At 48.6% G+C, this 15,508-nt stretch overlaps 1 protein-coding gene across 2 annotated transcripts in view; it reads left to right on the plus strand.

Annotated features, from left to right (window-relative positions):
* DENND2B (DENN domain containing 2B) overlaps window positions 1-15,171 on the plus strand; it is a 128,445-nt gene extending 113,274 nt beyond the window's left edge. The window contains exons 13-18 of one of the 2 annotated variants that reach the window (XM_088482777.1): window positions 229-406; window positions 3,774-3,815; window positions 4,833-4,944; window positions 6,761-7,000; window positions 12,404-12,490; window positions 14,582-15,171. In XM_088482777.1, the coding sequence (XP_088338903.1) occupies window positions 229-406; window positions 3,774-3,815; window positions 4,833-4,944; window positions 6,761-7,000; window positions 12,404-12,490; window positions 14,582-14,616 (694 nt within the window). In that variant the 3' untranslated portion in view covers window positions 14,617-15,171. Of the gene's footprint in view, window positions 1-228; window positions 407-3,622; window positions 3,706-3,773; window positions 3,816-4,832; window positions 4,945-6,760; window positions 7,001-12,403; window positions 12,491-14,581 lie in introns of those variants that run through there. The other variant, XM_088482778.1, reaches the window with a different exon arrangement.
* The last annotated feature ends 337 nt before the right edge of the window (window positions 15,172-15,508 follow it).

Raw genomic sequence — 15,508 nt, forward strand, 5'->3', positions numbered from 1 at the left:
GTACCAAAAAATCGTTCCACGGTGCCCGTCATTGCACGCAATCAGGCCCAATGTCCTAGCAGCCACAAAGAGCCCCAAGCTTTGTGTGTACAGTGTAGTACGACTTATACACTTCTATTCCTGAGAATACTTACAGAGAACGTGACATTAGTTCCATCCAGTAAGTGTGGTATACAGGATGCTGCCCTTGCCGCCATGTAATAACGTGTCTCCCCCTCTTGTCCTCAGCACGCTGTCCAGCTGCTCTCACGCTGTTGTGGCCCTTCTGTACCCGTTCTCCTGGCAACACACATTTATACCCGTCCTGCCATCCGCCATGATTGACATTGTTTGCTGTCCTACACCCTTCTTGGTGGGCCTGCTGTCCAGCTCGTTGCCAAAACTTAAGGAACTGCCCGTGGAAGAGGTGAGTGACGGTCTACTCTGACATCTGGTACAGAAGTAACTGCTGATCCCTATCGGGGACATGTTATAAGGCCGTACAAAGTGGGGTATGTATCAAGCCTTGGAGAGCGATTAAGTACCAATCATGCAGCTTTTAACTGCCATTTTACAGGCTGTATTTGGAAAATGACAGTTAGGAGCTGATTGGTTGGTACTTTGGGGGAGATGTATTATAGCGCCACAGATCGTGCCATTATAACTCTTCCTGCTTCGTCTCTTTACCGAGGCGCAGCAGGAAACACTACTGATGAGATGTATGAACATCTCACCTGCCGGAGTGGGGGGGGAGTGAAAAGTACCCCATCCAGCGATCCCTAGTGCTGAAGTCCTGTGTCTCACCTCCCGGCCGGCTCCAGAGGGCATGCGCGGAATCTCGCAAGCATTGCAAGACCCCGCGTGCAGCAGCCGCAGCAGGGACAGTGCTGTCCCTGCAATGGTGGTAGGGCAGCGGCAGCTGTCGATATTGATAGCTACAGCTGTCGGAACGGTCAGCTCCACTGAATGTTCATACATTTCCCTCTTGTAGATAGCAGCGCTGATAATGATAGGGGCATATAGTGCCCCTGTCATTTAATACTGGACCCCCCAATAATACATGGAGGAGAAGCGGTATCAGCGCACATTAACGTGCGCTGACACCACTTCTTCCCCATATCGCTCCTTAATACATCTCCACCTTTATCTCTCTCTACTTTATCTCTCTCCACTTTATCGCTCTCCACCTTTATCTCTCTCCACCTTTATCTCTCTCCACCTTTATCTCTCTCCACTTTATCTCTCTCCACTTTATCTCTCTCCACTTTATCTCTCTCCACCTTTATCTCTCTCCACCGTTATCTCTCTCTCTACGTTATCTCTCTCCACTTTATCTCTCTCCACTTTATCTCTCTCCACGTTATCTCTCTCCACGTTATCTCTCTCCACGTTATCTCTCTCCACGTTATCTCTCTCTACGTTATCTCTCTCTACGTTATCTCTCTCTACGTTATCTCTCTCCACGTTATCTCTCTCCACTTTATCTCTCTCCACGTTATCTCTCTCTACGTTATCTCTCTCCACCTTTATCTCTCTCCACCGTTATCTCTCTCTACGTTATCTCTCTCTACTTTATCTCTCTCCACCTTATCTCTCTCCACTTTATCTCTCTCCACGTTATCTCTCTCCACGTTATCTCTCTCTACGTTATCTCTCTCTACGTTATCTCTCTCTACGTTATCTCTCTCCACCTTTATCTCTCTCCACCTTTATCTCTCTCCACCTTTATCTCTCTCTACGTTATCTCTCTCTACTTTATCTCTCTCCACCTTTATCTCTCTCTACGTTATCTCTCTCTACGTTATCTCTCTCTACGTTATCTCTCTCTACGTTATCTCTCTCTACGTTATCTCTCTCTACGTTATCTCTCTCTACGTTATCTCTCTCTACGTTATCTCTCTCTACGTTATCTCTCTCTACGTTATCTCTCTCTACGTTATCTCTCTCTACGTTATCTCTCTCTACGTTATCTCTCTCTACGTTATCTCTCTCTACGTTATCTCTCTCTACGTTATCTCTCTCCACCTTTATCTCTCTCTACGTTATCTCTCTCCACCTTTATCTCTCTCTACGTTATCTCTCTCCACCTTTATCTCTCTCCACCTTTATCTCTCTCCACCTTTATCTCTCTCTACGTTATCTCTCTCTACGTTATCTCTCTCTACGTTATCTCTCTCTACGTTATCTCTCTCTACGTTATCTCTCTCTACGTTATCTCTCTCTACGTTATCTCTCTCTACGTTATCTCTCTCTACGTTATCTCTCTCTACGTTATCTCTCTCTACGTTATCTCTCTCTACGTTATCTCTCTCTACGTTATCTCTCTCTACGTTATCTCTCTCTACGTTATCTCTCTCTACCTTTATCTCTCTCTACGTTATCTCTCTCCACCTTTATCTCTCTCCACTTTATCTCTCTCCACTTTATCTCTCTCTACGTTATCTCTCTCCACTTTATCTCTCTCCACCTCTATCTCTCTCTACGTTATCTCTCTCCACCTTTATCTCTCTCCACTTTATTTCTCTCCACGGCTTAGTACATAGGACCTGATTCAGACCCGCTCGCTAGGAAGCGTTGGCACGCAGCCAGACGATTTTTTGCATTTTGCGCATGCGTACGCGTCGCAGTGCACTTGCGCGAACCAGTCCGAGCGATCGGGAAGTGTACGCGTGCTGCACATAGACAGCCCGGCAGAATGAGTGACAGGAGAAGCCGTTTGTGGGTGGTGACAGGGGCTGGCCGCTAGAAACGGGGGGAGTGGAGGTGCGAATGCAGGCGTGATTACCGCCGTTTCAGAGGCGTGCATAATTAAGTGGCAGCGTCATAGTACACGTCACCTGGGTGAATCTTACACTGAAGTGCTCGCAGTGCTTGCGGTAGGGTATGGTCAACCACAAGCGCTACGAATGCATCCAATGGTACTCGATGGTTGTGTGCGCAAGTGGGCGTCTTTAGAGAGACTGGCGCCCTGGCATCCCGATCGAATGGATGCCGGGCGCGGACAGCCGCGGGGGGGGGGGGGGGGGGAGGGTTAGGTTTAGGGCTCCCGGGGGAGACTCAGGGTTAGGCAACCCCCGGGAGGTTAGGGTCAGGCTAGGGGAAGGGGGGTTAGAGTTAGGCCCCTCGGGGGGAGGTTAGGGTTGGGCACCCCCCCGGGGGACTTAAGTTTAGGCGGCGGGGAAGGGGGGGTTAGGTTTAGGCACTTAGAGGGGGGATTAGGGTTAGGCACAGGGGGGCGAGGTTAGGGTTAGGCACCCTAAAGGAGGGTTAGGGTTAGGGAGGAAAATTAGGCTAGTTTATACATACCTTTAGAACGATCGGGATTTCCTCCTCTGTCGGGCTGCCGCTGCCGGGATTTCATACCGAATGCCTGAATTTGTATACGCATCGAGCGAGCGGGTCTGAATGAGGTCCATAGACCCCAGGTACTGGCACTTGCTGAAGGAGAATAATGGGATGAATATGTAGACATCACCCGGGCACATTACCCCATAATTACTGTGTTTTATGTGATTTTTTGGGGTTTTTTACATAATAAATTTATTAACAGAATATTTATATATCATATAACAATATATATTATATCCTAGTCAGATTTTTCTGTTGTTATATGTGTAGCCTTTATTACTCTATTGTTTTACAGATAAAGGGGAATTTTTTTTTACCCTGCACCCCTCCCCAGTTATCTGCAGATCCCCAATAGCGCCCAGCCGCCCCAGTCCTCCGCTGTGCCCACCCGCCCATCACACAGTATGAGACCAGCTAACAGCTCCTGTTCTTCTCTCGTTGTTTAGGCTTTGATGGTGGATCTCGGGTCAGACCGGTTTATAAGACAGGTAAGAGTGTAGCACCACCTTAGTATTTATATATTATAATGTGCCAGCTGTGAGAACGTGACCCCACAATTGTCATACTCAGCTCTTCCTTACTGTATAGTGACTAACGATGTATCTAGGGATGAAGGAGTCTGGTTATGGTGAAATTATTGTCTCTTGATTTACTATTATTTGTCCATTAGAAAGTCTGTTCCTGACAGTATTTATATATTATCTGTGCAGAGGTCCTGATTCAGACCCGGACGCTATTTGCGGCCGCTCGCTGGCTAAAAGGGGCCGGCTATTTAAATCATGCGCTCACACTGCATCGCGTAAAGCCGCCCACTAAGTAATAGCGAGAGGCCGCAGTATGCGCTCGCACCTGTATAAAGACGCCCCTTTGCCACTCGCAACACACGTCATCTCCGGCAGTTGTAGGATTAATCGGGAACATCGAGAGCCATCGGAGCTGCTCGCAGCGCTTGTGGTAGCCTTTTCCCACCACAACATTGCGAGCAGTTCAGGCTAAAATACAACCCAGTCACGTGTGTAATGACGCTACTTTGCTAATTATGCACACCCACTAAACGCCGTTCTGACGGTCGGGCACGCCTGCGTTCGCACATCCTCACCCACGTTTACAAGCACCTTCCCCTGTTACCACCCACAAAACCACACTCAAAATAGCGGCCCGGCTACGGGCGAGCACTTTCCCTTCGCAATGACTGCTTTGCGCACGTGCATTGCGACTCATACACATGCGTAGATTGCGAAAAATCGCTCAATGCGAGCGAGCGCAGCATAGCGTCCAGGTCTGAATCAGGCCCAGAGTCTTCCATTACGGTTATAGTGATGCTTTTAGCAGCACATGTTGTAATCAGCCCCCTAGTCCTGTTATAGTGGGGGAAATAAGTATTCTATGCAGTAAGCGTCTTTGTTGAAGGATTATATATAGATTTGGAACGCCGCCTCTGCAAACACTTAACAGCAACGGCGCACAAGCTTTACTGTGGTGTCACTTTGTCCCCAACCTGCCAGATGGATGACGAGGACACCCTGCTACCCCGGAAGCTGCAGGCGGCTCTGGAGCAAGCACTGGAGAGGAAGGGGGAGCTGATTGGTCAGGACTCGGACAGTGACACCGACGAAGGTGAGCGAACCCCGGCACTGGCTGTGTTATCTCTCGGGGGATTCTCTAATCAATTATTTGAAGTGAGGTTTGTGTTCTTAGAACTGTTTACTCCCCACCAGCGCTAGTAGTAAAGGAGCACACTGCACAGTAATCGGGCAGAACCGCCGATTTCGACTATCCTGCCAAAGAATCTTTAGAGGGTATACAGGCCAGCGATCGTCCAATCTGATCCGGGCTGCGCGTGCGACATTTTCCCAAACGATAAGACGATGTCTATAGCCGTAAATCAGGTGTTTATCCTGTGATCGCGCCGATCGGAACGATAATGGACTAGTGTGTACAGTGGTTTTTAAACGGATCGATAATTCACAGTCAAGGCCCCCATACATCAGAGATTGATTGCAGCAATCGTGCAATTTGCAATCGTTTGTGTATAAAAATCTTTCCCTTTGTCAATCGATTGCAGATTGCAGAATTGCCACAATCGATTGAAAAAGGGAAAGATTTTTATACACAATCGATTGCAAATTGCGCGATTGCTGCAATCAATCTCTGATGTATGGGGGCCTTTAGATAGATCGCTGGTGCATGGCAGAAGTGTGTACCTTTCATGAGATATAGGCCCTCATTCAGAGCCGTACGCTCTGAGCAGAGCGCACGCTCTGAATGAGGGCCGGGCTCCATTTTCATGGAGCGTCCTCCTGGACGCTCGTATAGCTGTGGGTCACCACCCACAGGCTATACGAGCGTGCTTTTTGATGGCCGCGATGGTCGAGACCATCGCGACCATCGAAATTGCGAGCCGGAGCCTGCGGTTGAGGTTTTCAACCGCAAGCTCCGGAGTGATTTTGGCTCTATCAGAGCCAAAATCACTCCCACTGACATCACTAGTGATGTCAGTGGGCCGGCTTCTGACGGGAGGCGTTCCCGTGGGAACGCCCCCGTCAGGGAGGCACGCCCCCGGCACGCCCACCAAAGGGGGCGTGCTGTCAATCAACATTGCCCCCTTTGATCGGACACAACGAGCGAAGGACTATCCTTCGCTCGTCGCGTCTGGCGCATGCGCACGACGGAGCTCCCTCCGTCGTGCGCATGCTCAGTGCATAACATCGACCCACTTGCGAGCGGACAGCCGCTCGCGAGTGGGTCTGAATCAGGCCCATAGGACCAATATAAGATCTACTGACTCCCTGCCCAAAGGCAATGTATTCACCACAACTGCCCTAAATTCATGAAGGTAAAATAATCAACTGGATTCCAGGTGATCCCTAGTACTGGGATCCCTAATGCTGTGAGTACTAGATCCAATGGTAGAGGTTCTCTAGCATTAGATCTAGTGTAAAGCATCGTGGTTTCCTGATGAATACAAATCCAGTGCTTGTTTTATGCAACCATTCCCTGTACAGCCTATAGGGTGTGACTGTGTGAACCAATAGGAAATCTTGCAAAGTCTGATTGGCCCCTGGGGTGAAGCCGCTGTTTGGAAGATTATAATAAGCTAAAGACCAATTTCACATAAATAGAGGAGCCCAGAGCTCTGTATTATAAAAGTTCATATAAAAAAATCTCAGTATCCTTTCCCCATTTAATGCCGGGGTAATGTGTGTATATTTATGTTTTTAAAACAATGAAGGAATTATTAAGGTGATTTTGATTATGAAAAATACAGAATTAACATAATTACTTCTCGCATCAAAGCTGCAGTGTCTGAGGGTCACTTCGGTATCCGTGCGCTCCTCTCATTGGCCTAACACAGCGTTAAGGAAGTGAAAGAATCTAATGTAATATATTATGTATATGTGATGTCTCCTCTCTCTCTCTCTCTCTCGCACAGAGTATAACACATTGAACGGGCTGGTGTCCGAGGTCTTCATTCGGTTCTTCGTAGAAACCATCGGCCATTACTCCCTGTTCCTGGCGCAGAATGACCGCGCGGAGAGAACCTTTCAGAGAGAAGCCTTCCGCAAGTCTGTGGCCTCCAAAAGCATCCGGCGCTTCCTAGAGGTCTTCATGGAGTCTCAGATGTTTGCTGGATTCATCCAGGACAGAGAGCTCCGGAAATGCAGAGCAAAGGGTGGGTGACGGCTGGGGGTCTTTCCAGCATGTTTCCTCTCATTGGGATGATACAGTTACAGTCTTGTCTCTTAAATACTTGTCCTACTGCATCTTTTACTTCTACAATGCTTTGTCTTTCTTGCTTTCATCTGTCCTGTCCATTACATCACCCAGGCAGAGTTAGTTCCATTGCCCTTGGATATGTTACAGAACTGCTTGTGTAAAGTCTGTATCCTGTGTGGATAGGTGTAACGTCTGTATCCTGTGCGGATAGGTGTAACGTCTGTATCCTGTGATAGGTGTAATGTCTGTATCCTGTGATGGGTGTAACGTCTGTATCCTGTTTGGATAGGTGTAACGTCTGTATCCTGTGCAGATAGGTGTAACGTCTGTATCCTGTGATAGGTGTAACGTCTGTATCCTGTGATAGGTGTGACGTCTGTATCCTGTGCAGATAGGTGTGACGTCTGTATCCTGTGTGGATAGGTGTAACGTCTGTATCCTGTGATAGGTGTAACGTCTGTATCCTGTGTGGATAGGTGTAACGTCTGTATCCTGTGATAGGTATAACGTCTGTATCCTGTGCGGATAGGTGTAACGTCTATATGCTGTGTGGATAGGTGTAACGTCTGTATCCTGTGATAGGTGTGACGTCTGTATCCTGTGTGGATAGGTGTAACGTCTGTATCCTGTGATAGGTGTAATGTCTGTATCCTGTGATAGGTGTGACGTCTGTATCCTGTGCGTATAGGTGTAACGTCTATATGCTGTGTGGATAGGTGTAACGTCTGTATCCTGTGTGGATAGGTGTAACGTCTGTATCCTGTGATAGGTGTAATGTCTGTATCCTGTGATAGGTGTGACGTCTGTATCCTGTGCGGATAGGTGTAACGTCTATATGCTGTGTGGATAGGTGTAACGTCTGTATCCTGTGATAGGTGTAAAATCTGTATCCTGTGTGGATAGGTGTAACGTCTATATGCTGTGATAGGTGTAATGTCTGTATCCTGTGCGGATAGGTGTGACGTCTGTATCCTGTGTGGATAGGTGTAACGTCTGTATCCTGTGATAGGTGTAATGTCTGTATCCTGTGATAGGTGTGACGTCTGTATCCTGTGCGGATAGGTGTAACGTCTATATGCTGTGTGGATAGGTGTAACGTCTGTATCCTGTGATAGGTGTAATGTCTGTATCCTGTGATAGGTGTAACGTCTGTATCCTGTGATAGGTGTAATGTCTGTATCCTGTGATAGGTGTGACGTCTGTATCCTGTGCGCATAGGTGTAACGTCTATATGCTGTGTGGATAGGTGTAACGTCTGTATCCTGTGTGGATAGGTGTAATGTCTGTATCCTGTGATAGGTGTAATGTCTGTATCCTGTGATAGGTGTGACGTCTGTATCCTGTGCGGATAGGTGTAACGTCTATATGCTGTGTGGATAGGTGTAACGTCTGTATCCTGTGTGGATAGGTGTAACGTCTGTATCCTGTGATAGGTGTAACGTCTGTATCCTGTGATAGGTGTAACATCTGTATCCTGTGTGGATAGGTGTAACGTCTATATGCTGTGATAGGTGTAATGTCTGTATCCTGTGCAGATAGGTGTGACGTCTGTATCCTGTGTGGATAGGTGTAACGTCTGTATCCTGTGATAGGTGTAATGTCTGTATCCTGTGATAGGTGTGACGTCTGTATCCTGTGCGGATAGGTGTAACGTCTATATGCTGTGTGGATAGGTGTAACGTCTGTATCCTGTGATAGGTGTAACGTCTGTATCCTGTGATAGGTGTAACATCTGTATCCTGTGTGGATAGGTGTAACGTCTGTATCCTGTGATAGGTGTAACGTCTGTATCCTGTGATAGGTGTAATGTCTGTATCCTGTGGGGATAGGTGTAACGTCTGTATCCTGTGCGGATAGGTGTAACGTCTGTATCCTGTGCGGATAGGTGTAACGTCTGTATCCTGTGATAGGTGTGACGTCTGTATCCTGTGCGGATAGGTGTAACGTCTATATGCTGTGTGGATAGGTGTAACGTCTGTATCCTGTGTGGATAGGTGTAACGTCTGTATCCTGTGATAGGTGTAACGTCTGTATCCTGTGATAGGTGTAACATCTGTATCCTGTGTGGATAGGTGTAACGTCTGTATCCTGTGATAGGTGTAATGTCTGTATCCTGTGATAGGTGTGACGTCTGTATCCTGTGTGGATAGGTGTAACGTCTGTATCCTGTGCGGATAGGTGTAATGTCTGTATCCTGTGCGGATAGGTGTAACGTCTGTATTCTGTGTGGTTAGGTGTAACGTCTGTATTCTGTGTGGATAGGTGTAACGTCTGTATCCTGTGATAGGTGTGACGTCTGTATCCTGTGCGGATAGGTGTAACGTCTGTATCCTTTGTGGATAGGTGTAACGTCTGTGTCCTGTATTGGGAGGTGTAACGTCTGTGTCCTGTATTGGGAGGTGTAACATTTGTGTCCTGTCTTCGGAGGTGTAACGTCTGTGTCCTGTATTGGGAGGTGTAACGTCTGTGTCCTGTATTGGGAGGTGTAACGTCTGTGTCCTGTATTGGGAGGTGTAATGTCTGTGTCCTGTATTGGGAGGTGTAACGTCTGTGTCCTGTATTGGGAGGTGTAACGTCTGTGTCCTGTATTGGGAGGTGTAACGTCTGTGTTCTGTATTGGGAGGTGTAACGTCTGTGTCCTGTAGTCCTGTATTGGGAGGTGTAACGTCTGTGTCCTGTATTGGGAGGTGTAACGACTGTGTCCTGTATTGGGAGGTGTAACGTCTGTGTCCTGTATTGGGAGGTGTAACGTCTGTGTCCTGTATTGGGAGGTGTAACGTCTGTGTCCTGTATTGGGAGGTGTAACGTCTGTGTCCTGTATTGGGAGGTGTAACGTCTGTGTCCTGTATTGGGAGGTGTAACGTCTGTGTCCTGTATTGGGAGGTGTAACGTCTGTGTCCTGTATTGGGAGGTGTAACGTCTGTGTCCTGTATTGGGAGGTGTAACATTTGTGTCCTGTATTCGGAGGTGTAACGTCTGTGTCCTGTATTGGGAGGATGTAACGCCTGTGTCCTGTATTGGGAGGTGTAACGTCTGTGTCCTGTATTGGGAGGTGTACCGTCTGTGTCCTGTATTGGGAGGTGTAACGTCTGTGTCCTGTATTGGGAGGTGTAACGTCTGTGTCCTGTATTGGGAGGTGTAACGTCTGTGTCCTGTATTGGGAGGTGTAACGTCTGTGTCCTGTATTGGGAGGTGTAATGTCTGTGTCCTGTATTGGGAGGTGTAACGTCTGTGTCCTGTATTGGGAGGTGTAACGTCTGTGTCCTGTATTGGGAGGTGTAACGTCTGTGTCCTGTATTGGGAGGTGTAACGTCTGTGTCCTGTAGTCCTGTATTGGGAGGTGTAACGTCTGTGTCCTGTATTGGGAGGTGTAACGACTGTGTCCTGTATTGGGAGGTGTAACGTATGTGTCCTGTATTGGGAGGTGTAACGTCTGTGTCCTGTATTGGGAGGTGTAACGTCTGTGTCCTGTATTGGGAGGTGTAACGTCTGTGTCCTGTATTGGGAGGTGTAACGTCTGTGTCCTGTATTGGGAGGTGTAACGTCTGTGTCCTGTATTGGGAGGTGTAACGTCTGTGTCCTGTATTGGGAGGTGTAACGTCTGTGTCCTGTATTGGGAGGTGTAACGTCTGTGTCCTGTATTGGGAGGTGTAACGTCTGTGTCCTGTATTGGGAGGTGTAACGTCTGTGTCCTGTATTGGGAGGTGTAACGTCTGTGTCCTGTATTGGGAGGTGTAACGTCTGTGTCCTGTATTGGGAGGTGTAACGTCTGTGTCCTGTATTGGGAGGTGCAACGTCTGTGTCCTGTATTGGGAGGTGCAACGTCTGTGTCCTGTATTGGGAGGTGTAACGTCTGTGTCCTGTATTGGGAGGTGTAACGTCTGTGTCCTGTATTGGGAGGTGTAACGTCTGTGTCCTGTATTGGGAGGTGTAACGTCTGTGTCCTGTATTGGGAGGTGTAACGTCTGTGTCCTGTATTGGGAGGTGTAACGTCTGTGTCCTGTATTGGGAGGTGTAACGTCTGTGTCCTGTATTGGGAGGTGTAACGTCTGTGTCCTGTATTGGGAGGTGTAACGTCTGTGTCCTGTATTGGGAGGTGTAACGTCTGTGTCCTGTAGTCCTGTATTGGGAGGTGTAACGTCTGTGTCCTGTATTGGGAGGTGTAACGACTGTGTCCTGTATTGGGAGGTGTAACGTATGTGTCCTGTATTGGGAGGTGTAACGTCTGTGTCCTGTATTGGGAGGTGTAACGTCTGTGTCCTGTATTGGGAGGTGTAACGTCTGTGTCCTGTATTGGGAGGTGTAACGTCTGTGTCCTGTATTGGGAGGTGTAACGTCTGTGTCCTGTATTGGGAGGTGTAACGTCTGTGTCCTGTATTGGGAGGTGTAACGTCTGTTTCCTGTATTGGGAGGTGTAACCTCTGTGTCCTGTATTGGGAGGTGTAACCTCTGTGTCCTGTATTGGGAGGTGTAACGTCTGTGTCCTGTATTGCGAGGTGCAACGTCTGTGTCCTGTATTGGGAGGTGTAACGTCTGTGTCCTGTATTGGGAGGTGTAACGTCTGTGTCCTGTATTGGGAGGTGTAACGTCTGTGTCCTGTATTGGGAGGTGTAACGTCTGTGTCCTGTATTTGGAGGTGTAACGTCTGTGTCCTGTATTGGGAGGTGTAACGTCTGTGTTTTGTATTGGGAGGTGTAACGTCTGTGTCCTGTATTGGGAGGTGTAAGTCTGTGTCCTGTATTGGGAGGTGTAACGTCTGTGTCCTGTATTGGGAGGTGTAACGTCTGTGTCCTGTATTGGGAGGTGCAACGTCTGTGTCCTGTATTGGGAGGTGTAACGTCTGTGTCCTGTATTGGGAGGTGTAACGTCTGTGTCCTGTATTGGGAGGTGTAACGTCTGTGTCCTGTATTGGGAGGTGTAACGTCTGTGTCCTGTAGTCCTGTATTGGGAGGTGTAACGTCTGTGTCCTGTATTGGGAGGTGTAATGTCTGTGTCCTGTATTGGGAGGTGTAATGTCTGTGTCCTGTATTGGGAGGTGTAACGTCTGTGTCCTGTATTGGGAGGTGCAACGTCTGTGTCCTGTAGTGGGAGGTGTAACGTCTGTGTCCTGTATTGGGAGGTGTAACGTCTGTGTCCTGTATTGGGAGGTGTAACGTCTGTGTCCTGTAGTCCTGTATTGGGAGGTGTAACGTCTGTGTCCTGTATTGGGAGGTGTAATGTCTGTGTCCTGTATTGGGAGGTGTAACGTCTATGTCCTGTATTGGGAGGTGTAACGTCTGTGTCCTGTATTGGGAGGTGTAATGTCTGTGTCCTGTACGGATGGATCAGACAAGTCATCAGTGTATCCTTCTCTCCCCAGGTCTATTTGAGCAGAGAGTTGAACAATATCTAGAGGAGCTTCCAGATCACGAACAGAGTGGGGTGAACAAATTTTGGAGAGGTCTCGGTGAGTGTTGTTTAAACATATTTATTGCCAGTTGCTATTACTCAAGGTATAGATAGCAAACATTGGGGCGTAGAGGCCCAATTATCATTAACTATTTGCGACATATTGTCCGAAAAACACCTGTGAAATGTATTATGGGGGGACTGCAGCAGATATCTCCCTCCATTTCTGACAGAAGCCGCAACACCCATAGGGGGGGGGGGGGAGGGGGATGCGATGCTTTCAGATTTACCAAGCTCCGGGATGCGCAGGAGCCCGGCACAGGAGTGAACAGACGGTCTCTTCGCTCCGGGCACCTTGCACAGACGGTCTCCGTTTGGAACCTCTGTCCCTGTGGGGGCTTTTTGATGCATGTCGGCACTAAAGGTGCCTACACACTAGGCGATGTGCTCACGATGCGATATCGTGTCCGATTTCCCTTGAACGCTCCCCGGCAGCTCCCCAGCACTCCTGGACACGATGTGGTGCTTACAAGCGTCCAATCTGACCAACGATCTATTGTGCATCCTTATTTCCAGTGCATCGTGTCCGAGATTGGCAGATCTTACCTGCGGCACGGCAAGATCTGAAGATGCGATGTACGACCAGCGGGTACGCGCATCGGCATCGTGAGTGGACATATTTTACATGTCGTTGAAATCGGGCGAATCGTGTCAGATATCGTCTAGTGTGTACGCACCTTAAGACCGCATCCTGTATTGCAAACATGGGCGCTAGTAACGCACACAATTCGCATTGCGAATGTGATTGCTGATATATGGGCCCCTAAATCTGTAATGCGGCCGCTGGATTTAAATGGGAATTATATAAAACCAGGCGTGTGTTGTATTGAATATAATCGCCCCTTTAAATCCCAATGGCCGAAACCACTGAAGTGTAAACTTAACCGTTTAATCAGAGAGCGTTATTCCTTTTCTCACCATACAATATCCAGTTAATCTAGGTATATTAATTAGTATTAGTATATTTATTTGTGCCTTCCTGTAGAGAAAGTGCTATTAGAGTTCCCTCTGATCTGTGTTAGATTAATACATGGGGATGGTGAGAGACTTTCTTGAGCCCATAGTCAGGCAGCTCGGCCGAGCTTTATCCAATTTACCACACACGTGAGCAGCCATGTTGTCCAGATCTCGTTCTCAATGTCCACTCAGCCACAGCGATCTGACAGGTGCTGTCCAGGAGCATTTATCGGTCTACAAAGGATACCGTCAGAGAGGACACCACCAGATGGGGATTGATATTGGCCATCACTTTGGTCCGCCTCACGCACAGAGGGTTCTGGGTAATTTAGTAGCCCAATCCATCAGCTGAATCTAAAGGTGCCTCAGCAACGCGGTCTTTCTGCCATTTCGCCCACAGACAGACATGGTGGCAGGGCCGCAGAGGGTATGCAGTCGGGGAGCCGGCGGACGTAATCCCGACAGCCGGCTTTCCGACTGTCATATCCCGGCGAAGATTAAATGACCGGCGTCTAAATATAGACGCCTGTCATTTTACCAACGCCGGGAGACCGGCGCCCGGCATCCCGCTCGAAGGGATGCCAAGCACTGCTGCGAACAGCCGCGCGGGAGGGGAGGGTTAGGTTTAGGGCTCCCGGGGGGGACTTAGGGTTAGGCACCCGGGAGGTGAGGGTTAGGCTAGATGGAGGGAGGGTTAGGCACCCCCGGGGGGGACAGGGTTAGGCGGCGGGGAAGGTTTAGGCACTTAGAGGGGGGATTAGGGTTAGGCACTGGGGGGGGAAGCTTAGAGATAGGCACCCTAAAGGAGGCTTAGGGTTAGGGGGTTAGAATTAGGTTAGTAAGTACTTAACTTTGACGATCGGGATTTCCTCCTCTGCCGACCTCCTGCTGTCGGCATTCCAACCGCCGGGCACAGGTCCGGCGGTAAATCATTCCGATTCCCTGCAGAGAGCCCTGGTACTGAGGGTCATGGTCAGATTCGGGGAGATGTGGCCAAGTGCCCTCAAACCGGGCAGGAGGCGTATTCACATGAGGGATGTGGGAGTGCAGTTTGCGATGCGATGATCACTGCCCCCTGGCAAAGCTCAGACACATTTACCGATCACACACTGATACATTGTGTCTTACACAGGAAACAAGATGAAATTTCTCCACAAGAAGAACTGACCTCCTGTATCCAGGGAACTGTACACAAGGCTGCGTCCAGCCCCCGCGCTGCTTCCTCAGAGGAAGTCGTCAGACCAGACTCAAGGACCGAACTGTACTGAGCTACACAAGAAGCCCATTCAGTACATAAGACACAAAGACGCTGATGGACACGAGTGCGCTCCGAGGAGCTCGTCTCACCTGGGATCCCACCACTTATATATTTGTAAATATTGTGCTTTTTTTTTTTTTTTAAATGTCCTTTTTTTAACGAAGCAATGAAGACTGGTAAATATGTTTATATGACGAGAGCAACAGGTGTGTGTCGTGTGAATTTACATGTCGATGATGGCGGCGTTCAGATTATGTTAGTACTGTACAAATGGCGGACAGCGTGCGTTTCCATCTGCATCGTAGCAGCACATTTCTCGGTTCCCGGTACATCAGTCGCTGTTTTGTGGTCTGTAAACTGTTCTGCACTATGACTGCGCCAACGGACAATATTTGATGGTACCGGGCCCTCCGTGCTGCTGACCCTCATAGTGTGTGTGTGCCAATAAACGCTGTAAATGAAAACGTTTCTTTTATTTATTAATGAAAGCGGCATCTTTCGCCCTTTGGAGTGAGATGTGGTATAACGAGTGGCGCAGCTGGTCATTTATGGAGCGCAAAGAGATCGCTGGGCAGCACAAATGCGCATTTTGTGCATGGAAGCCAAGATTTCTGCTGGGGCGCACAGGGGCAGAGGGAGGTGGTGGGTCCGTCTGTGTATAGCGGAGGAGGGGTAAATGGAAAGTTCTTATTTTCAGGGAAAGGATTGGAATTTTGCACCTACTCAGAGCTGACTTAAGCTGGTTACACACTACACGATGTGCACTCAGGGCCTGATTCGGACCCGCTCGCGAGCGCAGGA

This window comes from Taudactylus pleione, unplaced genomic scaffold (assembly GCF_031769625.1).
Source record: "Taudactylus pleione unplaced genomic scaffold, aTauple2 ptg000295l, whole genome shotgun sequence".
NCBI classification, from domain to species: domain Eukaryota; kingdom Metazoa; phylum Chordata; class Amphibia; order Anura; family Myobatrachidae; genus Taudactylus; species Taudactylus pleione.